A 27,810-nucleotide genomic window follows, 5' to 3' on the forward strand; every position below is an offset into this window, starting at 1 on the left:
GGAGGAGGTGGGAACATCACCAGCTGCTTCCCAGTCAACAGGAAATTAACCCCATTGATCGCAGTGGCTACTTTCTGGTGGGATGGGGAAAGGGCATGCTAGAATTCACTACCTAGCTTTGTAATTACAGAGGTTATGCATTTGTAACTCCACATGATTTGAGCCATAACATATAAAATATATAAGATGCAATTGTTGGATGGAGCAGAATAAACAGACTCCTTTTACTATTTCAGTGATACCAGAATAAGCAAATAGTATGGTTTACCTTCACAAACTGCATAATAATTGGCACAGCAATTATTATTTTTCACACAGTCATCTGAACAGGAACAGCGATATTCTGGTCGGTTCTTTCTCCACACCGAAATTTAGTACAGGTCCATATATGAGCTGTAAACCCAAAGGACCCCTTTAATTTAAACACAGCTTAACAGGGCACTCTGAACAAATGGTACATCAGATTATGGTTATATGGCCACATACTTAAAAAAAATTGTTTCTTCTCTTCACTTGGTCTTTCTGACATGTTGGAGCAGAGGAAACCTTGTCATTGTATTTTAGACCAAACCAACTCTGTATTGAGGGGGCTTGTTCACACACTTCCCTGGCAGGCTTACCAATAGTTTTGGAATATGGAGATTAGCTGCAGAGGAGAGGGCATCACAGCAGAACTTGAAATTGGTTACACTTATGTTTCAAAAGAGAGAGAGAGAGAACCACCTGCACTCACATGCAAAAGTCAGTTACTACTCAGGGTTACAATTTTTCAAAGTAATTCTTTACTTTTCTATTTCCTCAAAGAATAAACCAGCTACTTTTAGTTCTTTTTTGGGGGGAGGGGGATCTTAATGCTATCAGCCACTATTCTGTGAATAAATCCCTTTCTCTTCCTGTCTACCACATTGATATCCAACTGTAAGAACGGATCAAAGACAGCAGATAAGCCAGCACTTCAGCTTCCTTTCCCTACAACTGTAACTTTTCACGTTACATCCCCAGGGGAATAAGTTATGCCTTGTAAGTTACCACTGTATAACGTTTACATGTTGAGTACACCTTATCCAAATGCTTGGATCAGAAGTGTTCTGCATTTCATAGTTTTTCAAATTTTAGAATACCTGTATTTGCATATATACACAACACAAATAACATAGTACTGTACTACTGTGTTTGCAAGGCTGGAGAGAAATGAGAGTGTGAGGCTGGAGAGAGATACAGCTAGAGAGAGGTGTGAGAGATGCATGGGCTAGATAGATTGGAGCTGGAGAGAGGCTGAGGATCTGAAATAGTGGGTACCCAAGCATAGTGCTCGGGGCGAATCCATGCCTCTGCCATTTCACCAGTTTTCTCATGTCTCTCTCCAGTGGTATCTCTCTCCACAATTTTGTTATTCATTACTTGTGTTGTGTATCAGATGTGAGCTGGAGGGTCTGAGGATCTAACAGATGAAAGAGCAGAGTGCTATGCCACCACTGCCACCTCAAGACTGAAGCAGGAGGCCTGCAGCAAAACATTTCAGTTTTGGGAGGTTTACAAATTTTGTATTTCCAATTAGGGTTGCTCAACTTGTGCCTTGGCTATGGGGGAAAGGAATTAATGACAGGAAAAGGACTTCTCTGCCATGGCACCCCAGTTATGGAATCCCCCCCCCACACACACACACATTTTAGATTGGTGCCAGAACTGCTGTCATTCCAGCACCAAATAAAAACATGGTTATTACTAGAGCCTTTGGGTACCTAATTGGCTTGTATGATTTTAAACGTTGTCACTCTTTTAAGAGGTTCAACTATTGTACTTTAACTTCTTAAATTGTTTAATATGTATTGACATTTTATATCCAGTTTTTTTGTTGAATTTGGTCAAGTTGATTTATTATATGCTGCCCTAAGATCTTTAGTTACTGGTGGGTAATAAATATTTAATTAATTAATTATAGCAAAAGGCTGTAGTACAGAACCATGAAGTAACTATATTATTTATTTTATTATAACGAGGCAATTCCAGCCTTTGCCATTTCTGGGCTTTGCAACATCTTTGAATTTTCTTCTGGATGGTCATAATCTGCCATCACTGTCCAGGAGATGCATCAGAATTTCATCTACAGTAGCACAAGTGGGAGCTTGGAGAAGCTGCTGTCTTTGGGACTCTTGGAAGGAAGAGCAGTGGAGGTCAGCAGTGAAGCAGCCCTGCTATCTTGCTACTTTGGATGGGTGCTAACAATAATCTAGGCAACAGAAAAAGCCCACATCTGTGCTGCCTTTAATTCTCATACTCAGTAGGAAGAGAGAGAATAAGAGTTCAGGGAGCAGCACAACTGTGTCTGTTAGTACTGGGATGGGAATTATACGGCTTGCAGATGTTGCTGACTGCAGTTTCCAGTATCCTCAACAAGGTCTGCTGACCAAGGATTCTGGGAGTTGTAATCGCCCACATCTGGATGGCGACATTTCCCTTGGCCCTGCTGTAGTGGTAATGCTTGTAATAGGTGTCAGCACTCAGAGGAGTACCCAATGTCACTATTTTAATTCTCCCAGAATGCCTCCGATGGAACATTGCTAGGAAAGAGGCACTGTGCGAATGAAGATGGCTCGAAGGACATTGTGTGAATCAAAATGGCAGTGTCCAACACTCTTGTGTGAATGAAAAGGGGTTAAAAATTGAAGTGGACAAGAACAACCCCTTTCCCCTGGGAAAAAAAATAGTTCAGGTGTCAGAAAACCCTCCTCAGGGTCCAGCATTTACCCAAGCATAGCTAGTGTTGGCAATAGGCCTGATAACTCTACAGTTTTTTAAAATAAAATAATATAATAAATAATAATAATAATAATAAAATTTATTTATTACCGCTATTCCATTCGATCACAGCGGTGTGCAACCATTGCAATAACGATACAAACAAGATAAAAATTGCAATAGATAATTAAAACTTACAAAACATGCACAATATACATAAAATCAACATTAAACCAAGCCAGCAATATACTCAAAGATGTTAATCATATGGAGGGGGGGCGCACACATATCATGGATGTCAAAACACATGGAAAAGTAGTTTAGTTCCTGTCTGATCATTTACCCACTGTTCAACCAGTATTATCCCATTCAACAGAAGAGAACATTTGGGTTTATTGGTAGTAGAAATATATCCAGAGGGATGCGTTAAACTAATCTTTTGGACCAGAGAGAGTACAGTAAGGACCAGTACGATAAAAAAAAAAAAAGCAGCTGGTGTCTCTCTTCTAGCTCATCCACAAGCTGATCTGCTTCAAGGACAGGAACATTTTGAAAAAGAAAGGGGAGGAAGGTGGGAGGGAGGGATGCTTACCAGGTTCTATACAGGCTTCTTGGAAATCTAAGCAGCAGTTCCCAAGTTTAGTGCATTCACTGTCACAGCGGCAGCTTCCAAATGTTCTCTCATAGCAACGTCCTTTGCAGGTTTTGACTGAAATATTTAGTATTTACTTCATGTTAGTATTTACGTCATGACAAATGGACAGATTCCCATTAAATCTTAGGGAACCAATCTGTTTTCATACATACAAAAATATACTAGAAGTAGTTAAATTGTCTAATATAGCTCATACAAGCCTGGTTTATAGAAACATATTTTTGGTTTGAGAAGAATATGTTTCATATTGGAACATATTCAAACAATGACTCAAGTTGTTACTCACACTGAGTTGTTTTGTAACTTTTAAACACAGAGCCAATATGGAATGCTGTGCACTTAATGCATTCAAGATGCCTCTTCTTCATCAAAAAGACAGATACTTTTATCCGCAAGTTTCATTACTTACCATCTCGTGTACAGCTAGGTTTTAATCCAAATATACATCCTAGTATTGTTGTTAGGACAATAACACACAACACCTAGAACAGAAAATTTAAAAAAGTAAGGCTAATAGCACAGTTACACTACTTTGTTTTACTAATGCAAACAGAACTATGAATTTAATTCTTTTCATATGAAAGGAAGTTGCTTTGGTTGTCCAATGCAACTACTGTAAGAGCTGGTTTCATTAGTGCCTAATGGACTAAACTAAGTCTAGTGTACTTTGGCCATATCATGAGAAGATATCTCATTAGAAAAGACAATAATGCATGGTAAGGTAGAAGGCAATATGGAAAGAAGTAGATCACATTCCAGACGGATAGACTAGGGCTGCATCAGTACTGCAGAAATAATCTAATTTGACACCCCTTTAACTGCCTGGCTAAATGCTATGGAATTCTGGGAAGTGTAATTTGTTGTGGCATCAGATGGTGGCACCATGGCAGTTAAAGTGGTGTCAAACCAGATTATTTCTATAGTGCAGATGAAGTCTCAGTTAAGGAAGCCACAGCCCTGCAAGACCTGAGCAGGGCTGCTGATGACAGGGTGACTTTGAGGTCTCTCATTCATGGGTTTGCCTTAAGTCTAAGTCAACCTGATGGTAGTTAACAACAACAACATCATCAACAACAACAACAACAATGGATCAAGATGCTCATGTGTCTGGAAAAAAGATGGTAAAGTTTTCCAGAGTGAATTCAACTATAAGCAATATATAATAATAAATAATAATTATTTATTTGTATTTCCTGCCTCTCCCTGCGAATTGAGGCAGGATCACAACCAATAAAATGCATACAGAGATAAAAATAGAAAATTACAGTCAACACTAATACTTTAAATAAAATTAAATATAAGTTAAATAAATATAAATTGCAGAATCTTTAATATCACTATTGCGATTATTTGTCATAATGCCAGAATGATCAATAATGTTCTTTAGAAAGTTCTCTCAAGCAAGAGGATAAAGAGCAGTCACCCTATCTCATGCAAAATTTATTTTACATTTTGAAGTTACAAATACCAGGGTTGGGCCAAAATCTTTTGCAGCCTAAGATTAAAGGTTAAAATGGCGCAGCAGTGGCTGGTCCAAACATCAATGGGTTTGGATTTTAATCCAAATCTTAAAGCAACAACTCTCAGTGATGAACCTATGGAGGATATGGTTCAGCACCATGGATAACTTGTTTAAATTTCAGACTAAAGTCTGGAGCAGCTCCACTGTCCCACTAACCTGAAAGCCACCAGTCACCACTGCGATGGAAGCCAAATGCCAGAATGAAACTGGAGAGGGCTCCTGTACTTTTAATGGTTGGGCAGAAGAGAGAATTTCAGCAGGTATTGCTTGTTACCTGGTTGGGTGAACAACTTCCATGGATACAAGTAACCTGGTCCTGGTAAATGAATATTTACTTCAATAAAACAGTGTCCATCACACATGAAGACAGCAGGTTAACTTAGGGGTGGAGAGTAGCCTGCATGGCACACACCCCTCCTTGCCACTACTCCAGAAGCCCCAGGATCTGACACTTGTGGCAGCTGTACCCAATGAAAGAGCTAGCCCTGATCATCAAATACAGTTGGCCCTCCACCTTGGTGGGTTTCAGATTTTCTGTTTTGACTATTTGTGACTTTGTAGCTGCTGCTTAACAAGATCAGCCTCTCCATTCTCCTTCCACCTCACCCTTCCTCCCAGCCAGCCAAAATCAACACCATGCTGTTAGCCCTGAGCATAGCCCTAAACTGACCCTAAATATCCTCTTTGATATCATAATTACTATCAACTCAGCCTCTATGATCCTAATATAGATGCCATCATGTAGAAACGAGCAGATCACATCAGCTAGCTTAGGAGTCGCCAAGAGGATTTATGTTCCAAATCAGGACATGTCAGAGGAGGTGAGGAAGAGTCTGGCTAGGAAACAATGGGATGGCTCCAGTTGGAGTAAACAACTCCATCTACCTGGCACTTTAAGCTGCCCTGCTGCAGGAATACACCTATTAACACCCCCATGTTACACCTTTGGAAGACCCAAATTCAAAGTGTCACCTATGCATATCAACGATTTAAACCATTTGCGGACATCGACTCTGGATTTTGCCCCAGGGAACAAATTTCCTATAAATTAGGGGATTTTACCTTTGTTTAGTTGGATTAGCTTGGTTTTCAGGCAGAGGTGCTGCCAATTGGTACTTTGCTAGACCCCTATTTTGCTCACCAAACTCTGGTGGCATCAGGAGTGATGAGTTCCCTTTTTCCCATCCCAGAATGTCATCAGGAGAAGCGGTATCCTCTTGTGTCTTCATTAGAAAGCCTTATTCTGCTCCAACCTAACACCTTTGTTTCTCAAAGATATAGCCTTGTTAGTCTGTAGAATCAGTATGGGGAGGGATCTTGTAGTACCTTTGAGACTACTGAAAAAAAGAAATTGTCAGCATGAGCTTTCGTAGACCATTATTTCTCAGTTCTTGTGTGCTTGCATGAATGATTGTTAAGAGTGTGTGTTGGTTTTTCCCTTTTAAATAAAATGCAATTCATTGAGGATTTGCCTCTGTGGTTCTTCTTGCCTCCAACCTTGGTATACATAGGGATGAGCTACATAACCCAGCCAATACATAGAGCTAATATTTAATTCCCCAAGGGTGCACTAAATTTAAGGTAGACCTTCAGTCCTGGTTACAATACATTTCCCCTGCTTTGCCAAACTTTTCATCCTCCTCATTTCCAAAGCCCCTTCCTTTGAATCCAATGTTTGCAGCCACTCCCAGGGAGGATCCAACTTCTCTCTCCTCTTCCCCCTCCCCCTCTCTCCTGGCCAGATGAACAACAATGTACCTTCCTTTTATGGTGATGGCTGGAAACATCAGATTTACAGTGGAAAGACTTTGGAAATGGGAGGTGGAGCAGCAGCAGCGAGGGAGAGAGGCAGCGTCCTTGGGGCTCAGCAGGCCCCTGGAATATCCCCCCTCCCACCTGGCAGCCCAGCAGCAGCGAGGGAGAGAGTGTTTGGTGAAATTACTGATATGGGCAATAAAAAACGTTGTAGAACAAGCCCTGATACAAACAAGCATAACAAAGCTTCCAAACAGCTTAAAATCGATGACTTACTTGTTAATGAGGAAACTGTGAGTATTCCATCTACATTGGCAAACTGAAACTTAGAATTTACAATTCCAACTGCTAACAACTTTCTTGTGTTGGGAAAAGAAAATGAGCTTTTATCTGAACTTTTAGCATCTTCAGGGAGTGAGCCGGTTAACATTCATGAAGGGGTGTCCCTGGAACTAAATGAGTCCGTATGGGAGAAACTGCCAGATACTGAGAAGGAACAACTCACAAAGCAAAACAAGTTAAATCCTCCGGACTTTGTGACAAAACAATGCCTTTTAACAGCTCATACTGTTATCTCAATTTATGAGCGCTTAGGGAAAATTGTTAATCAGGTAGAGCTTCTCAAACATTCCTTTGAGACTTTCATGCAGAAGCAATTAGTGGCAAAAGAGAATTTAGATTATGTCAATAGAGAAATATCCAGTAAAGTGAGGATTCCCACTATCAACAACCCCAGAGGCAGTCTACCAGTAACTTCTAAGGAGATGGGGGAAAGAAACCATAGCAGGGTTTTACAAGTAAACCAAGTTATGTTGCAAATTGCTTATAACAGTATAAATAACGGCAGATGGAGGTCCAATGGAACCATTAGATCTTCGCTGAGCCAACTTCTACAGGTGCCCTCCTACGACATTGATATCCTTGCTGTGGAATGGCTTCCTAATATATCAACTTATAAGCGAATCTTGTTAACTTTTGAACAATCTACAATTCCTCTCATGTTGTTAAAAATGAAACCCTTTTTATTCAAGTTCCAAATAATTCCAGCACAGGTTTTTCGTGATCAAATTATATCTCCTCTGTCCCCTAATAAGCATGGTAGTGGGGGGCTTGCAGATCAAAGTAATGCTCACTTGATAATTCCTAAAGGAATCCCTAAAGAGACCTTGAGTAAGACCACACCGAAGCCCAATTTAGTTAAAACCTCCAACAGTACGGCAGAGAGGCAACCCACAGAGAAACAGGCCATAGATTCAAGTGACTTAATAATTAATATAGAACAACATGACATCACATCCAGAGTAGATGACCTTAAAAATATGCTGCTTACCACAAAGGATTTGGCCATACCACTGTGGAATTCAATAACTACTGCTGAGGTCCATGAGGTGGAGAGGGCTTTAGATATGAGTTCTATTGATGCTCTCTTATCAATGAATAAAAAGGACCTTACAACTATAATTCCAGTACAACCTTTGGAACCTAAGAGAGTTAACACTGTACCTTCTCTGCATGAAGCATCCAACAAACAAAAGGATCCAGCTCAAACAGAACTTTTGAACATTGGTGATGACATGGACTCTACATCAGCTTGACAACTAAGCTTATTATGTTGGAATATCATGGGCTGGGGAAATAAGTTCCATGACGCAGATTTTGCAAATTACCTTCAAACTTTTAAAATTCTATGTTTACAAGAGACATGGGCGCTTGAAACTAATTTGCCATCTCTTTATGGATTTCAAGCATTTTCTGTTCCCGCAGTTAAAAGTTGTACAAGAGGCCGTGGTAGTGGTGGTCTTACAATATTCATATCTGTTGATTTACAGGCGGAGATTCAACCAATAACTTGTGCTTTTCCACATTGTATACAGGTGCTAGTCATCAAGAGCATGTGTTTTGGTTCCTTAATTTGTATAAATGTTTACTTTCCCCCTAACTTAGCAAAGAACGTAGGTCCTAACAATATTTGGGATAGCTTATCTGAAACCATATTTTCTTTGGAGAGTCAATATCCCTCTACAAGGCTTTTACTCTGTGGAGACTTTAATGCTAGAATTGGAAATGACTCAAGGCAGGTGGAGAGTACTAACCAAGGATCAACTGCTTATATTGTACCTGTTCCTAGGGTCTCAAAGGATATAATTACCAACAAAGCTGGCTTTAAGCTTATAGAAATTCTTTCTTTGCATGGCTTGCAGTGCCTTAACGGAACCCATTACGATCTGACATCAGGTCCATATACTTATGTTACCAACAGGGGAACAAGTACAATAGATTATATAATAGTATCTGCAAATCTGGTTCCTGATATTTGTAAATTTGAAGTTATTAGTCGTGTTGAAAGTGATCATTTCCCATTGTCATTATTATTTAATACTGGGTCATTTCACCCCCCTTGTACTCCCCAAAATTTAAATTTAAATTTAAATCTAAATGGAATTCATATAGGAGAACAGAGAATACGGTGGTCAATTAATTTGGGCATCTCAGTCCATCAGATACTGGAGAGTATTACCTTTAAGTCCCTACAATCAGCTATTTTAAATTCCACTTCAGATATTTTACATATTTTTCAAACCATCATTCAAATGCTTAGGCCCAAGTTGGTGAGTAACAAACAATTTAATCCCAACACGGTAGCAACTAACAAATGGTTTGATTTGGAATGTCGAAGTGCTCGGAAAGCACTGATGAAGTGCTCTCGGCAGGCACTTAGAAACAACGACAATATCTCTCCTGACATCTTAGCCTCTATGCGGTCATCCTATAAGGCACTCTTAAAACACAAAAAAGATGAATATATTAGAGCACAATGGAAACAACTAGCGCAAGCTATTACAGAAAAAAATGAGAAACAGTTTTGGGATATTACTGCTTCTGGCATGAATAAGATTAGACCGGTTATTGTTGGGCATATTACATCACAACAATGGTATAGCCATTTTAGTAAACTCTATGGAGCTACAAATGCAGAGCATCACTCTTTTTTTGATTTAAAAACTACCTATCTGCCTCAATGGCCCCCAGTTTCAGAATCTGAGATAAAAAAGCTGATTGCAGCTCTGGCATTGAATAAAGCCCCAGGAGAAAATATGATGCCCCCAGAAATATATAAAAACTTTTCTGAATGGTGGGCTCCAATATTAGCTAAGGTGTTTACCCAAATCAATAATACTGGGATAACTCCAGTAGGCTGGAAACAGAGTGTAGTTGTCCCCATATATAAGAAGGGAGATAAGCAAGATCCTAATAACTATCGGCCCATAAGCCTTCTGGACGTGGATTCTAAGCTATATAGTAGATATCTATTAAATAGACTGGAGGATTGGGAATTTAATAACCAGATTATTTATCCTGAACAAGCTGGATTCAGGGAAGGCCAGAGTACTATTGACCACTGTTTGACTCTTTATTATTTAGCCCAGAAAGGAATTGAAGGCCCTACAAAACATCTGTTTGTTGCCTTTATTGATCTAGCAGCAGCTTTTGATTCAATTGACAGAAACTTGTTATGGCATAAACTGGCCAATACTAATAGAGACAACCGCTTATTGTTTTTGATTAAGGAACTTTATACCAATACAACAGCAAGGATAAGAGTTGGTACCTCTGGCTCACTAACTGATCCTATTCCTACAAATAAAGGAGTTAAACAAGGATGCCTCTTGGCACCAACACTTTTTAATCTATATTTGAATGACATCATTCCAGCACTTTCTGGCCCAGAATTTTTTCCACCTACACTTGGATCAAAAAAGATCTCTATTCTGTTATATGCTGATGACATGGTTTTAATTTCACTTACACGTATAGGTCTGAGAAGGTTACTTTCCAAGCTAGAGGCATTTTGTTCCAAGGAAAAGCTTGTTATCAACTATAATAAAACTAAGGTAATGGTTTTTGGGAAAAGACACTCTGATTTTCGTTGTTCTATTAATGGTCATCAGATTGAACAACGCAGAGAATTTAAGTATCTCGGCATTCACTTCACAGAAAACCTCTCTTGGAAGCCCCACATAGAAGCTAGTAGAGTAGTAGCTGTGAGATCAATTGGAGCAATCCTTAGATTCTATAATCAGGCAGGGGGTCATCTAGTTGCACCTACTGTCAAAATATATCAGAGTAAAGTTATAACCCAGATTCTTTATGGTGCTGCCGTGTGGGGTTGGGATGATTCCCAAATGGTCAAACTGGAGGCCATCCAGAATATGTTTCTCAGGAAATTGCTCCTACTTCCACCTGGCACGCCTGCAGCCTTGGTCCGGGCTGAGGTTGGCCTCCCTTCCATTAGAGCTCGCATTCACTTTACTTTACTTAATTATTGGAGATCTGTTAAAGATTCTACGCTTAAGGTTTTTCCTAAGTTGTGTTTTCAATATTTATCAACCTGTAAAGTCTGGAGCTCAAGACACCAGAGGCTGCTTGAATTATATCCTGCTCTAACTGAAAATTCTTCTAGTTTGAATTCAAGAGAGAAGCTCCGTGAATATATTTTTAACCATGATGTACATCTGGATAGAGTGGCTATTAATAATTCGAAATTTTCCAATTGGTTTAGATTATATAAATTGGACCATCAGATGGCTGTTTATCTAGGGAATCTTACATTTCTAAAGCTTAGACAGGCTTTTACAGCTCTTCGCTTCCAAACAATGCCTTCAGCCATGATTGACGGTAGATATTCACATACACCTAAGGATTCCCGTTTATGTATTTGTGGAGCCCCAGAAATCGAGGATTTGCCTCATTATTTGTTTTCTTGCTCACTATATACTGGTCCAAGAACAAAATTTATGGGATCTATTCTGTCCAATTTACAGTCTAATACCATTTCTGAAAAGATTTTTTATCTCTTGTCTGATATTGATTCTAAGGTAACTTATAAGGTTTCATTGTTTGCTTCAGCAGCAAACAAAATTCGGGCAAGGGTAATAGCAGACATTGCTGTTGATTGTCAGGGGGATGACTTTATCTAAACTTTGAAGCTGTTTTTGTTTTTAAAATGTTTTTAATGATTCTTAGGTGGATGATCTTACCCAAACCTTGAAGTGTTTTTTTTTTCTTTTAAAGTTGTTTTATTTAATTGATTGGAAGTATATTATGTATTAAATCTGGATGCTATTTGATGGAATATTTTATAATTCTGAATTGTTGATATTGGTTTTATATTTTATCATGCGAATGGCCTTTGGCTTAAGCATTAATAAAGATTGATTGATTGATTGACTTTGGAAATGAGGAGAATGCAAAGATTGTCAAAGTGGAGAAGGTATGATGTTACTTTTGTCTGGCTGGGAGGGAGGGCTAGCGAGAGGAAGAGGAAGAGGGAAGGTGGATTCTTTGCAACCATGGCTGCTAACATCAGATTGAAAGTGGATGTACTTTGGCATTTCATTCTATACATTTAGTTTAAATTGAAACTGAACATACATGTCTCATGTCCCCAAATAGTTAGAAGCCCAGTTTGGGCTGTTCCCTACTCATTGTGGACTGTACAGATGCCATTTTGGGGAACTGGCACAAGAACACTATTTCCAGCTACTTCTGTTCAGTTAGCTGAGTGACTGACAACAATTTTGGGCTAAAGAAATTCAAAACAGCATTCTAAAAAAGCATGTCCCTGTGGTCATTTTTCAGGCCAAACCTCAATATTTTTGCCCCCAAAACAAAATTATTAAATAGACAGGCACACTATTAAATAGCAAACATATATTTAATTCACCCTACCAGCTACCTAAAGGCACCAGGTCCCATCTGACCTTTAATTATCCCTGGTTATTACTGTGTGCCTGCGTCATACGCAGGCATCTCTTATGCGGCTTCCAACCAGAAAACGCAATGGTGTGCACGCTGCCGCGGGCTCAAGCCCCATTCACTTGAATGGGGCTTGAGCATCCGCATTTTTCTCTTATGCAAGGGTGTTCGGAATGGATCCCTTGCATAAGGGAAGGGCGGACTGTACTTGGATGGGAGACCGCCAATGAATACCAGGTGCTGTAGGCTATATTTCAGAGAAAGGAATTGGCAAAACCACTTCTGAGTATTCCCTAAGAAAACCCTATAAAATTCATGTAGTTGTCATAAATCTACAGATGACTTGAAGCCACATACACAAAGACCACTCCTTAACATCCAGCCATGTTCTGCAATCAGTGTTATACTTCTCACTGCCATATATAAAGCTATATGGTTATAATGCTTGGAACAAGATGTGAGGAAAAGGTATAAGTTGATGCTGTCAGGATAAGTTCTCCTAAATGCTGCAAGGATAACTGGATGTATTAAACAGGTAGGTAGTAGCAAAGATACATCTAAGTAAAAGTGTCATTCAGATAAAGTGAGAAAGAATGGCTAAGGAAAGCTTTCAACAACTGAAAAAGTTTGCAAATGTAAATAAAGATCCTTACATTATCATTCCAATCTATATTTACTACAATGCCTGTTGCTATGGTCTAGACCAGGGTGGGCACAGTATGACTCCAGGTACTGTTGGACTGCAACTCCCAGCATACTTCACCACAGGCTGTGATGACAAGATGTTGTAAGCTAGTAATTCAGTGAATTTACAAGTCTCATTCTACTGAATTACACAATGAAAGCAACTTTTTCCCCTTAAGAAATGAGTAAAAATCAGAAGTGAAAAGTAAAATGAGGCATGATCTGCATTTGGGAATTAAATCTTCCATGAAGAAAAAAACTGCTTATGCCTGATTTGTAGGAACAAGGAAATGCAAAGAAAACAAACAAAGTATTGTCTATATTGCTTCTCTGGAACACTGAATGCTGAAATAAGCTGAAAAGTCTACTGTTTTCAATGAAGGACAGAAATACCATAATCCTAAACGCAACAGGTCTAAAGTGAAATTTAATCAGCACTGGAGAAGCCACAGATCAGTTACAATTAGGGCTGCAGAATTAATGGAGTATGACACTGTTTTAACTGCCACTGCTCAATCGTATGGAATTCTGGGATCTGTAATTTTGTGAGTTATTTAGCCACCTCTGTCCGAGAGTTCTGATGCCACCGCAAACTACAAATCCCATGATTTCATGGGATGGACTCATGGCAAACTGCATTAATTCTACAGTGTGGCAAATGTAGTAAGCTCTTGCCTACTTTACAAATACAGAAAATAATCAGCCAGAGGAAGCTTGGGTACATGCATATTTCTGCAACCTCATTTTTATTCTACAGCTCAGCCAGTCAAGATTTAATGTTGTTTCTTTGTTCTAAGGCCTCCTCTCTTGGGCTCCAGAGAATGGAAACCATTTTTGGACTGAAAAAAGGTAAAGGCTTCCCCTTTGACCAGTTTGTCTAGTTGTGTCTGGCTGTAAAGGGCAGTGCTCATCTTGGTTACTAAGTTGAGGGAACCAGCATTGGTAGAGATGACTCTGGTAGTCATGTGGCCAGCATGACAGCACAGAACAGTGTTACCTTCCCACCGAAGTGGTACCTATTTCTCTGTTTGCACTTTTACATGCTTTCAAACTGTTAGGTTGGCAGAAGCTGGGAGTAGTGAAAGGAGCTAACTCCATCACACGTTGCTTGGGCCTTGAACTGCTAACCTGGTGACCTTGCGGTCATCAGAGTCAGCATCTTCACTGCTAAGCAAAAGGTTCCTGAAATGTTCCTGAGGCATGAAGGTGTGATAGCCGGTCATGGTTCTAAATCGTCATTGAGGCATCCTGCTTCACTCCCATTGTCAAAGCATTCACAGAGCAGCCATTTCTTGAATAATGGATAGAAATGGCTGCTCTGCAAGCGCTTTGACAACGGGAGAGAAGCAAGACGCCTCAATGACGATTAAGAAGCATGACCAGATATCACACTTTTGTACTTCAAGAACGCTTCAGGAACTTTTTCCCGAATGTAAGCCTCCATGTGATAAGTGCCACAGAGTTTTCTTGGTAAGATGTATTCAGAGGTTTACCATTGCTTTTCTCTGCGGCTGAGAGTATGACTTACCCAAGGTCACCCAGTGGTTTTCTATGGCTGAATGGAGATTTGAACCCTGGTTTCCAGCAGCCTGGTCCAACAGTCAAAAAATAAAAATAATCCTGTGAAAGGCACACTGAAATGTAGGGAAATGTGATATGATGGAGACAAGGATGGTCACACAGCAAAAGAATCATGTGTTTCACCTAGTTATAAACAGGTGAGTGCTTTCTTTATAATGGAAGAAGGATATATCAAAAACACTGAAGAAAAGCTAGAGGACAAAACTCACTGCATTTACAATTTGCCTGATTGTGGCAAGAATAAAAAAGCCAAAGACCCAAATGATTTGCTTAAAAATGGACAATGCCACGCTCCCTCTCTAATTGTCCCATATGAACAGTTTCACATTACCAGTGGATATAGCTCATCTTAATGAGTAGTCCCACAGTATCATCATGGTCAGTAGAAAGTCTGAATCTTTTCCTGTGGTTAAAAAGTCTTACAGAAATGACCACGTTACTGTGAAGCTGCACTGATTCATGTCATTCCCGGATCTTGTGCAAACCACACACAGGCAAGTTCACAATACCACAAACCTCAGAACAAAAATATTCTGATGTTTATAACAAGTTGGTCAAAGGTGATGAGGAGAGGCTTCAGAATCAGTGTGCAATGCCTTGAACTTGAAACAGAAAATCTACTGATAAAAGATAGGAGAATTCCACAGAATAAATAAAAGTAAAGAGGGATGTATTTCAGAATGTTTAGAACTATTCATTTTTTCAAGAGAATAAATATCAGTTAGTAAATATTCAATGAGTACCTGCTATGGCATTGCCGTCCTATTGGGAATTACAACTGTTAATGATAAGTGGCATTTCCTATAAGTGTAGTGGTGATATTCCTTTTTCTGCCAAAAATTAAAAAGAAGAATGGCAGTGCACATTGTGGAGGAGTCCAGGAGCTGCAAACTGGCCTTCATGGCCACATATGGCTCATGGCTCGTAATTCCCATTGGTGAAATATAATGTAAGACATTCTCCGGAGTGCAACTTGCTATCAGCTGAAAACTCACTCCAAAGGAGCATGTTTGGACTCCAGCATTCTGAGATGCAAAGAAAAGACAAAATGACATTACTTTGCACTTTATTTCCATATATTTCCATAAGACGTATGGAAGTATGAAAAAGAAGTAGCTCCTGGTACAAGGACTGCTTGCTTATCTCTACTAAGATGTGACAAAGAAAAGACTGCCATAAACAGTACACACTCCTAAAATGCACTGGTGACTGGTAGCTTACACATCAGTGGGGTGGTGAATCACCTCTGGGTTTTAGCCTGAATTTTAAAGAAGCTTTGCAAAGTGCTTAACTCTGTCCCCTAAATTAGGCTTAGCGCCTTGGACAGGTCCTTTTAAATTCAGACAAAAACTAGGAGCAATTTGAGTGCAATTCTTTGAGAATCCTCATTACCTCCTTGCCATTTTAACCAACTTGCCATCCCATCTTTGATAGAATCTTGCTATCCTCTCCCTAGAACTTGATAAGCAACATACAGTTGGCCCTCCCCTTATGCAGGGATCTCTCCCCATAAGGGGAAATCAACGTATGCTGGAACCCCATTGGAAGTAATGGGGCTCGCACCCACAGCGCACAACAGTACACGCGTCATTACGTTTTCTGAGACACGCAAGGGGCTTTTCCAGCGTGGCTTTCAGTGTATGCTGCACCCGCGTAAAATGCAGGTGCACTGTGTTTATAAACTGCCCACAGAAAAGGAAACTGGAAGTTGGAAGCACTTACTCCTCCTTTCCTGACCCCTCCCAACATGTATTTCCATATATTAAGGTACTCAGGCTATTTGTTGAACTTAATTAACAAGATTCAGTTTAGTTCTACTATCACTTTTTTGATTCCCTATAGCAGGGGTAGGCAACCTGCGGCCCGCGGGCCGGATGCGGCCCGGCAAGGCCTTGGGACCGGCCCCCACCCGGTCCTGCTGCTGATTGCCGCCGGAGCCTTTGGCCTTTCACATGAGGGCATGGGGCCTTTGGCCTATCAGGAGGAGGCGGACAAGGGGGGGGGCAAGCGGCAGGCAAGGGAGGCAATTGTCTATAGAAGCCTCCGAAACATGCATTTATATTAACATTTTTTTAAAAATCAGCAAATTTTTTGTGTGTCCTCCATTTGAAACTTTTGTCCTACATTTGTCCCGGTTTATTTATTTAATTAATTTTTTTTAAAAAATTATTTAATCATTTAATTTTTGGCTTCGGCCCCCCAGTTGTCTGAGGGACAGCAACCCGGCCCCTGGCTCAAAAAGCTTGCCTACCCCTGCCCTATAGGTTTAGGCTTGACTTCAGCATAAGAGGTAATCAACCAAATGACATGAGTGCAAAATTTGGCAAAGGCTTGATTTACATTGCATGGCCACTTCAGGTCAGACATCAAAAAATTGTTTTGTTTTTTTACAGTATCTTCAGCATACCTCATAAGGAAGCACTAATACTATCCAAAACCACAAAAGGCATCTACTTCTAGGTAAGAGCAATGCTTGGGAAATCTGCAACCCTAAAATAGTTTGAAATTGCTCCACTGGAATCTGTGGAGCTTTATTTCAGGTAAATGTGCTTCAAATTACATATTATCTTTCTTCCCTTAGCTTTTTGTCCAAGTCTGAATGGAAGGGGATGGGTAGAAAGAGACTTACTGTATTTTCCGGCGTATAAGACTGGGCGTATAAGACGGCCCCCAACTTTTCCAGTTAAAATATAGAGTTTGTGATATCCTCACCGTATAAGACTACCCCTCTTCCAGCACACACCAAATAAAAATTTAAAAAACCATCAGATTTGATTTCAATATGGTAATTTTATTTCAAATGACATGCAGGTACTTAGCAGGAAACCTTGTTGTATACAAAGCCTGCTTGGATTGGTCAGCTCTCCTTGCCTGTCCAGCCCTCCCTGTCTCCAAGACTATCAAAGTGGTAGCTGCTTTCATACGATCGTTGCATACGGTGGGGATGCAGCCGTGGCCGTTTTTGGCCTCCCCCCACCATATGCAGCAACCGCAGATTCTCCATTCTGGCTCAGAAGTTTCAGTACCTGCCCTATAATACAACACCCGGCGTATAAGACAACCCCCAACTTTTGAGAAGATTTTCCTGGGTTAAAAAGTAGTCTTATACGCCAGAAAATACAGTAACTCCTTGTCAGTCTTTTTTGTACAAAATCATCTTCCTCCTTTCTCTCTGTATACTGTGTTCTCCCTGCAGCTGACAAATCATTTCAGAGTGGATAATTCTGAGCTGAATAACAATGAAAATGGGGGAGAAAGCAAGTTTGCAACCTTAGTCCCCAAAGTTATACTTCCATTTAGATGTTCTGGGGTAGAAGTACAAAACTCTCTGTGACTTGTAGTTTGAGTCTGTGTTAAACCATTAGACTGTAGTTTTACTTACTGCCTGAAAAAAACAGACCTCAGATCAGCACACAAAAGAATTCTAGATAAACATTTTAAAAGGCATTTAAATAACAATGCCAAAGAAGAACCCACATTTGACACTTTAAAAGAGGCCATTTGACCATACTAAGCATGGTAGCTTTCAAGCATTCTTGATCAGGATGTCAGTACAGAATCACAATTCTACATAGCACTGGAACATATATTGTGGACTTGGTTTGTGAGCTTTGGAAGGAAAGAAGATAATGTTCTGTTTTACTGTGAAATGTATTTTTGTGCATGTTTGTATTGGAACAAAGTTCTGTATTCTAGGCATGAGTCCCTGTCCCCTTACTCCTTCCTCTCTATGTGGGAGGAAGACAAACAGTGTCAGACCGTAAAACAGTATGTCATAATTATTATGGGCAAAAAGATTACTGGGAAAACACTTTTCCATGCTACACAAAGAACACTTGGCTATTACTGCTAGACTGCTCTTTCAGATGAACACAAATTGAAGAACAAAACCATCTCAAATTTGGCCACAACTTTTTCACCCATGGTCATAATTAATGTTCCACACATAAGCATTTTCAAGGAGATCTTAAATAGCATATGAGCTGTGTATCTATACCTCCCAGGGACAGACTTATTACTAGGAAAGTAACCAGACTTCTTCAGGCAGCAGATGATATCAGCCTCCCAGCTGTTTCTCCTGAATTAACTGACTGTTCCTCTTGGTTGCAAGACAGAGTAATGTGTGCCATACAGACAGTCCTGAGGCCTTTAAACTAGCCTTTTGACTCAGGGGCTCGACAGACCGGCCATTAAGGTGGGTCTGGGAGCAGAGTCAGGGTGTGGCATCCACATGATGCACACCCTGATTCTGCCCCCAGACTGATGTGATGCTGCACACTGCTCCACGTGGCGTGTGGCATCACGGCACTCATCTGGCGCTGCATCTACATGACACAGTGCCAAAGGAGGATGGAAAAGCTGTCTGCCGACAGCTATTACACCCTTTCCAGGGTGCATAAGGAGCCACTTTTTTTTTTTTTTTTGCACCGCAAAAAGGAGAGATCGGGGCCTCAACATGCGGTTGCCATGGCCCCGATCCGGTGCAGATCAAGGCAGCTACAGGCCATCCCTTAGGGGCAGTCTGTACAGCCCCGGAGTCCCACAAATGAAAACTGAGACACATGTGGCAAACTACATCAGCATGCTATCAAGATGGCAAGGGTTATTACTAAGAAAGAATAGACCAACCAGGATAGGCTGCAACAGTTTGCTTTGCCCGAGCCTACTAAGAAGGATAAGATTCCACTGCCTCTTTTCTTTTCTACTCCCCAAAACTGCCCCCCCCATTGAGTTAATTGAATATTAATGGTTTTTTTCACATTGTTCAATGGGGAAGTAAAGAACTGCACCCTCATCATGTTGACAGCAGTCTCCCCCTACACAGACACACACAGAGACATACATGCATACATCCTGAAAGAGAAGGAGAAGAACTGCTTGTTTTCTCTATGCACTCTGCCCAACCTGAAAGAGGGAGGGGGCAGAGAAGAATGCTTGAACAGATCACGTGTGAAATCTCCCTGGAAACCAACATGAGGCCATCATACTTTGGCCCATCATGAGAAGGCACATTTTATTAGAAAAGACAATAATGCTAGGAAAGGTGGAGGGAAGTAGAAAGAGAGGAAGATTGCACACTAGACGGATAGACTCTATTAGGGAGGTCATGGGTATGAATTTACAGGACCTAAGCAAAGCAGGGGAGAACAGGAAATCTTGGAGATGTCTCATCCACAGGGTCACCATGAGTCAGGATCGACTTGAGGACTGTTAACAACAACTGGCAGAGCCCATGAAAGTAAGGATAAAGGTATAAATGACAAAGCTGGGGGTGCCAGCAGCACATTGAACCTATATCTCTGGTTTTAAAGAGCCCAGCTCTGTAGAAGCAGCACAGGTGCCTGAGGAAATCACCTATGTTATGGCTCAAATGATTTTCCAAGACACTCTGCTAATGCCATAGAGACTGGCTCTTAAAAGCAAGAGCCAGGGATTCAGAATGATTCTGACTCACAGAACTGGCTGCTGGCACTGGTGTGATGGCTTTGGCTGCTGACCTCTGTGCTTTTGCCTCCTGGGAGTTGGGTGGGCAGTGGTAGAGGAAGCCAAGACAAGTAATTTCTAGCTCTGGAGTGTTTTGTGGAGGTGGATTAGTGGCAGCTCTCCAGAGTGGTAACAGCCCTGCCAGAGTAGGAAGGGAGTGGCAAATTTGCTGACCCAAGTGCCTCATCACCTGAGGGAATTGTCTCACCAAAGCAAATGGCTCTCTGTGCTGCAGCAGCTTCCTGTTCTCCAGACTTCTGTAGCATTTGATCATTCATATCCCCTCTTTCCACTCAGTGCTATCATTGTTCTCTTTTTTCTGCTCACATCTTGCTTTTGGTCTTCATTCTTCTTCTCTTTCTTAATTTTAACATAATATCTACTTCAAGAGCAAACAGCATGGCTTAAGCAAAGCACAATCTTGACCATGGAGTTCTATATCAATGTGATTCTGTATAAACATATCATTCCCATGTCTAGGAAATTAGATGTTTGATGCATCATTCAGACCATTTGGATGAGTGATACTTTACTGTCCTAATCTGTTCAGATCTTCAGCTCTTTTGGCTACAAATCTTAATATTCAAAACCTCCCTAACCTTTTTAACTATTTCAAGGCTAATTTTGCCCTAATTTAGGAGTTCAGGCCTTCATATTTCTCCTACAGATTTCCCTAGATTATCACTTCTCATGAAGGCAAAAAATGGCATTCCATATTTCCAAAGAATTTGGTACAGCCACATATTTAAAATTCCACTGCATATGAAGGTCAAACATTAGCCAAGACTCTAGACAAGCTACTCAGTTATGTAATTACATTAGTTGCATAGCTGAATAGCATCTCCTGGTTGGATCTCCCCATTCTATCCCTTTAAGAACATTTCAGGCAACCAGTAGTTCTATAATACACAAAAAATGCAGCTATAAAGGGAAATACACCGTGAAAGGCACGCCCTGCATTCTTAGTACTTGCCTGCATGAAACATTTCCAGTAATATGTCAGTAAAATACCTACTTAAAGAAACAACCAGAAACAACATTAGTTGATTAGAAGCTCTGGAACAGCAGTGTCCACACTTGGATCTTCAAATATTGCTTAAATCTACCTCTCAGAATCCTGACCACTGCCCATGATGGCTGTGGTCTGTTGAAGCTGGAGTCTAGGAACCTAATCTTGGGAAGAATGCTCTGGAGTATTTGGAGATGTTCAACAATTGAAAAATATATCTGCATGGCCTACTGCTTTCGAATAAAAATGGAAACATCACTTAGAAAGAAGCAAAATACACTGAGAAATGGAGGTACCTAATTACATGAGTTTCTGAATATTTGTTTCTTCTGTGAACTGAGCACTGTATTGTGGAAATGAATACTCTAGGAGATTTTCACCCCTTCCTGTGGACAGCTATGTATACAGATGCCATGTAAAAGTTTCATGGATCTTGCATACTAACAAAACTAGAGGAGAGTTATGCTCTTTCCAAATCAAACCAGAAATGCTAGGCAGAAGTTCAGAACACACATTTTGGAATCAGTGAAATACATCCAATATCAAAAGTATTACATAGCTAAAAAGACTTTCAAAGAACTTTTGAAGTGGATTAAAACAAAGGTCTGGTTGGGTGACAAACGATTATCATTATGGCAATCACTTATGGTACATTATAAGTACTTATTCCTCATAAAATAATCTCTGCAATCTCCACCACATCCATACCCATCTTGCTTTCTATATGTTGTGTGGTCACAGAACATGTATAGTATGAAACTGGCTAGCATTTGGCAATTTTCTCCTAGCATTTATGACTGCTTATTAGGATGCATTGTGTATCCAAGATCAGAACTTACAAAGTTACTTTTTGGGTTACAATTCCCTGAATGCTCTACCTAGCATGCCAGTGGTCATGTTGGTTGAGGTATTCTGGGAACAGTAGTCCAAAAAAGTGACTTTGGGAAAGGGGCAGTCTGGAGCCACTCATTTTCCCTCTGGAGGGAGCCCACAGCAACCAAACTGCACGGGCTCCCTCTGCTCCAAAAAGAACTCACTAAAAGCGGGTTCTTTTGGGAGCGTGCAGACAGCGTCAATAGTGTGGCCATTGGCGCACTGTGTCACGTTAATGACCAAGCGTGGCACCCAACGTGCAGACGCGGCACCACACTTGCGTCATCATGGCGGCCTTGGTGTGAACCGGAGGCTGCCATGATGGCAGAGCCGCTCTGTATTAGGGTTCAGGAGCATGGGGTTGCTGCATGCCCCCAAACCCTAATTTTGGACCGAACATGGCGCTTCCCAGCCATCTGTCTTGGGCCTCAATCAAACTCTGATCCCAAGTTACTTTGACCTTTAAAAACTCAGTTTAGTTTCATCCAGAACAAAAGTATTGGGCCAAATCCAATTCTGTCCTTCTGTTGACAGAACTGAAAGGGGACAATTCTCTTTCCTCCTCTCATTCCTGTTCTGCACTCTAAGCTCCTCTGGAAAGTCAGAAAAGCCTCCAGTACAGAATCCTAGGAGTTGCAGAGGGCTGCAGAGGAGAGGAGAGATGGAGACAGTCCTTCCATGCTAGTGGATCTCTTCTATAACCACACTGGATTTAAACCAGTATTTCTGCTTCACAAAGCAATATTCCAAAGGGATAAGTCTTATTTTGAACTTCTAATTCTTGAACAGCAGTGTTCCATTCTATGTTGAAAACTGCTTTATAAATCAATGAGTGAACAAAAAGCACTACTAGAACTACAGTACTAGATAGTAAAGTAAAAATGAAAAAAAAATCAAGTTGACAAATGAGAACCTTGGAGCCCATCTCAGATACCTAATCTCATTTAGACCCCATCTGCAAGTATTTTGGCTAAGGACAAAAAAAAAATCCCTAGGGCATTTCTCCCTCAGAATATTATTCCCTAGGAAATAATTTACCATAGGGCATTGATGGTGAATCTTTCATAGACTAAGTGCCCAAACTCAAAGGCGTTCCCACTCTGGGTGTTACCCAGTGCTGGGGGTGGGACTTCTGGGGGGACAGGACTTCCAAGGGCAGGACCTCTACCTTCTAGGGGCAGGACTTCTGGGGCCGAGACTTCCCTGGAGACAACAGAAGGCCCGGGAGGGTGGGGGAAAAAGAGGAACATGCACTCACCTGTTCCTCCTCTTCCTCCGCCTTCCTGGCCTTCAGCTGCCTCTCTATGCACCTGTTCCTCTTCTTCTTGCTGCCCTCACATGCCTTTAGCTGTCTCCAGTGAGGGTAGGGGAAGAGGAGGAACAGGTGCATGCCTGTTCCTACTCTTCCCCCGCCCTCCCGTCTTTCCATATGCCCTCAGAAATGGCTTTGAGTGCCAGAGGACACGCATGCCATAGGTTCTCCACCATAGCCATAGGGGTTCTCAAGCAATTAGCGTTAGTTAGTCTTTTGTGGATATTTAGTTATCAGCAGACTTCTCTTATACTATGCTGTAATGGGCATTGCCATCTCCCCACTCAAGAGCACCTATAGATATTATTGTTTCCATGTATATAAATGAAAAGGTTGAGGGTTTTTTCTTTCTTTCTCTAGACTTGAATACATAGTTGGTGTCATCAAAGCTTTTATTTATATTGTACTTGAGCATTAAGGGTCATCAGACTACTACACTCAAGGTATTTTTCACTTTGAAGACTATTTGCATATTGGTGCCTATGAAACCAATGCCATTGTGCCCACTTTCAATTACGCCCAAGCTAATCTGATTCTCTGGAACTGAATTCAAGTTTAGAAAATATTTTGGTACCAGAACTCCCACAATCCAAAGGTTTGACTGCAAAGAGGACTATGTCACTATAGAAAAGGGATGGAAAATCTTGCAGTCCTCCATGTTATTCAATGCCAACTCCTAACATTCACCACCATTAGCTATCCTGTCAAGGGCGATTGGGACTTGCAGTCCAACAACATTTGGATTGCTGCAGAATTCTCACTCCTGCTAGGAGTGAGAATCCTGCAGTCCCTAAGAACTAAGAGCTAAGTCCCGGTGTATTCAAAAGGAATTTGTTCCACATATGCACAAAATAGCAGTAAGAAATACTTTATAATGTAGCTGTTTGGTCCAGAATAACCAATGAGTTTATTGGAAAGGTGAGATTATTCACAGAGTTGCAAAGATGCAGATGCACATTTGCAAACTTTCCATATTGAGAAATTAGCACAGAATTTTCTACTGCGATGAAGCATGTGCCTTTCAAATATATATTCTCAAGGCCATCACTTTCTGCTTAAATGTATACTCCCAGTTCTAAGAAACATGGGACTTTTCCTGCACGTCCTCCTAGTTATTTTCAGGGAAAGGCCCATGTTACTTAGAATTGGATGTATAAATTCTGATTAACTCAAGATGTTGAAGTGTCATTGTACAATGACAGAGCATTACTTCAAGTTTTATCTCTCCTACACAGCCAGCCAGTGTTCCCTAGCTCTAGTTTGCTACATTCTTTCATTCTTAATGACATTATCCTTTTTAAATTTATGATCATACTGTTATATAATACAGTACAACAAACTGATGCAAAACCTTGTCTATGTATACAAACCAGTTTTTTTCCCCATATGTGGAACCTCACAAACACACAGACTGAGTAGTGATGCATTGGTTGTTAGTGAGGAGTTCTTGATTCAGACAACCTTCAGATCTTCTTCCCAGCCATAATCATATGCTCATATTAGTACCACAAGGTGACATGTTGCATGTAAATAACAACCATTCCTGAAGCAATCCCTGGACAGAATCTTTAGTTCTTGCTCCTGGCTAGAATTCATGGATGACTAAACACTACATGATGTTTCCATTTGGAGATAATCATTTCATCACTTTTTCATATCATCTGTTTATAAGCATAAATTGTTGCATCAGAAGCAGCTGTGAAACAACTTTTGAACCTCAGACCTCCTATGATAGCTTCCAGAAGTCAAAATCTATCCTATTAAGGCGCTGTATGCAATAAACTGCATTGCACCAAAAACATATAAAGCTTCAATATAATCCCTTATATGTCCCCAGACTTTTATCTGTGTCCTGACAAATACTTGATATTTATAACAGATGATTGCAGATATTCTATACTGACTACTTAGTTATCTTTGTATAACTGTAACATTTAGCATTCTTCTATATCTATTTTTAAACATTTTTTCACATGTCCCTGTAGTTCAAATATATAGCATTCTCCTACATCTGTCTTTAAACATTTTTTCATATGTTTCTATCGTTTCAGTATCTCCCCTATACAGTACTATAGAACAGCAGTTCTCCCATGTCAAGATACTGAATGACTAATTTTACAGAGGTCACAGTCCAGACCTCATAAACGTCTTTACTGCTTACTGTACACAAAAAGAAAATGTAAGTACCATTGCTTCCCAGCTGTCAGTAGGGCCCTGAAGGTGAGTTCAGTGGTGTCACTACCACAATGCAGAAGATGCAGTGGGTGTGGATGACACCCATCAGATTGGATGGCACTGTTGAAGACATGACAGCAATGGGCCCAGCACCCCAAGGAAACTTTGTCAGTAGTGAATGCTGAGATGCCTCTATGTTAACCTCCGCCACCTCTGTCCCACTAGCTCCTACCATGGTTGTTCTTGTGTAAGATGAGGAGAAAGAGCAGGAGAATCTGTCACTCCCACCCTCCTAGAATGCATGGGTCAGCTATATATCCCCAAGGGTCACACCCAGTTAGTAGTGGTGCCCTGGCAAGCCAAGAATGGAGTGAGGGATTTTTTTTTTCCAGGAAGGGTCTTTTTTGCAGGCACTTTTGCATGTGGAGATGCCAAGCACTGGTAGCAGTGGAGTTGTGTGGTGGCATGTGCATGAGGACTCCCCAATTCCCACAACAGCTGCAGCCTGTTCTGGCTGGTAAAGGATGTGGTCATGGGGGTGACACCATGAGACACAATGGGGTGACACCAACCCTAGCAACACCACTAGGTGAGAGTTTATATTTTACTTATATAACTCAGAACAGAAAATAAAGACGAAGGCTTTCATGGCCAGCATCCATAGTTTTTTGTGGGTTTTTCGGGCTATGTGGCCATGTTCTATCAGAGTTTGTTCCTCACATTTCTCCAGCATCTGTGGCTAGCATCTTCAGAGAATGCTGATCACAGGCAGTAACATGGATATTTCAGAAGCTGTGGCTCAGCTGTTCACCTATCTATTGACATTCCCAAAGAATTTCAAATGGTTAACAAGAGTGAAATGACATTTGTAGAAACTCTGTTAATTCTTTTTCAGCAGGTCTCATCCTTCTGTATATATAACTATAATTTTATAATTATAATAACCATTACTTTAAATTCTTCTTGGAAACAGATTTCCAAGTGGAGCTCTTTCAGCAATGGATTATATGCTGCCTATCACCTGCCCCAGCTAACAACCCATCTGAACATTTTGGGCACACTGAAGATTCCAAAAAGTCTCCAAAGCCATTGCCATCTTGATTGTGTTACAATAATCCAAATGGGATGGAATCAAGACATGTGCCACTGTACATAGATTGGCACATTCAGGATCAAATCTGAGTCCAGAAGCACACCCAAGCTGTCACCCTGAGATTTCATGTGTAACCCCATCCAGCACAAGCTGAATCACTATTCATTGGCCTGCCTTTCGACTGACCAGGAGCACCTCTGTCTTCAATGGATTACGTTTCAATGTGTTTGCCCTCATCTAATCCATTACCAACAGCAGATCCTGGTTTAGTACAGAGACAGCTTCCTTGGAAAGAGTTGGAAAGGAGAAAGAGAATTGGCAGTCATCAGCATACTGGTAACACCCAATTGCAAAATTCTATATAACCTCTCCCAGTGGTTTCATGTAGATGTTAAACAGCATTGAGAGAAAGGTGGGATGTACATTAAATAAATAAATATTTCTTCAGCATTGCCCTCACTGTGAGCACACTTTGGCTACAGAATGAGTAAGAGGTAATCATCACTGAAACAGTTATAATGGCAGATGTTAAAGAGCCATGCAGGATGCAATGTCCTTCTAGAGCAGTGGTTTCCAACCTTCCTAATGCCACGACCCTTTAATACAGTTCCTCATGTTGTGGTGACCCAAATCCACAAAATTATTTTCGTTGCTACTTCATAAGTGTAATTAAATAGGTGTTTTCCAATGGTCTTAGGCGACCCCCAAAGGGGTCCCGACCCATAGGTTGGGGACCACTGTTCTAGAGCCTGATTTGTGTGAGAGGGAAAGTAGTTTACTTCCAGTTTGGTTTTGTGATAGACATCAGCAACCTCCTTTTATTTGCTCATCTGGTGTGACCATGGGAGGTTAAAAATAGGTAATTACACCCTTTAATTACACCAATTTTGTCTAAACTATCTGCAACCTATTTCAGATGCCAATGACTCTTTCAGACAGAATTCTTAGTTAGAAAGTATCAGAGTTTAGGAACCTTACTTTTGGGGACTACATGTCCCAGAACCTGGGATTCTGGGACTTGTAATCCAAAAAGCTCCTCCATGCTCTGGGCTAAATACTACCTAGCAAAAATTCTCCCAAGACTCTAATCCATCCATCCCTGCACCAGTGCACCAAATGGCTAATGTAACCATACACTTCCTTAAAATAGAGATGCTGAGATTAAGCCCCA

The 27,810-nt window shown here is 40.7% G+C and overlaps 1 protein-coding gene across 1 annotated transcript in view; it reads right to left on the minus strand.

The window, feature by feature from the left end:
• ENPP1 (ectonucleotide pyrophosphatase/phosphodiesterase 1) overlaps nucleotides 1-27,810 on the minus strand; it is a 70,317-nt gene that overhangs the window by 39,561 nt on the left and 2,946 nt on the right. Inside the window, 4 exon segments of the mRNA XM_042447264.1 lie at nucleotides 269-349; nucleotides 352-393; nucleotides 3,332-3,448; nucleotides 3,804-3,876. Of these exon segments, the coding sequence (XP_042303198.1) occupies nucleotides 269-349; nucleotides 352-393; nucleotides 3,332-3,448; nucleotides 3,804-3,876 (313 nt within the window).

This window comes from Sceloporus undulatus, chromosome 1 (genome assembly GCF_019175285.1).
Source record: "Sceloporus undulatus isolate JIND9_A2432 ecotype Alabama chromosome 1, SceUnd_v1.1, whole genome shotgun sequence".
Lineage (NCBI taxonomy): Eukaryota > Metazoa > Chordata > Lepidosauria > Squamata > Phrynosomatidae > Sceloporus > Sceloporus undulatus.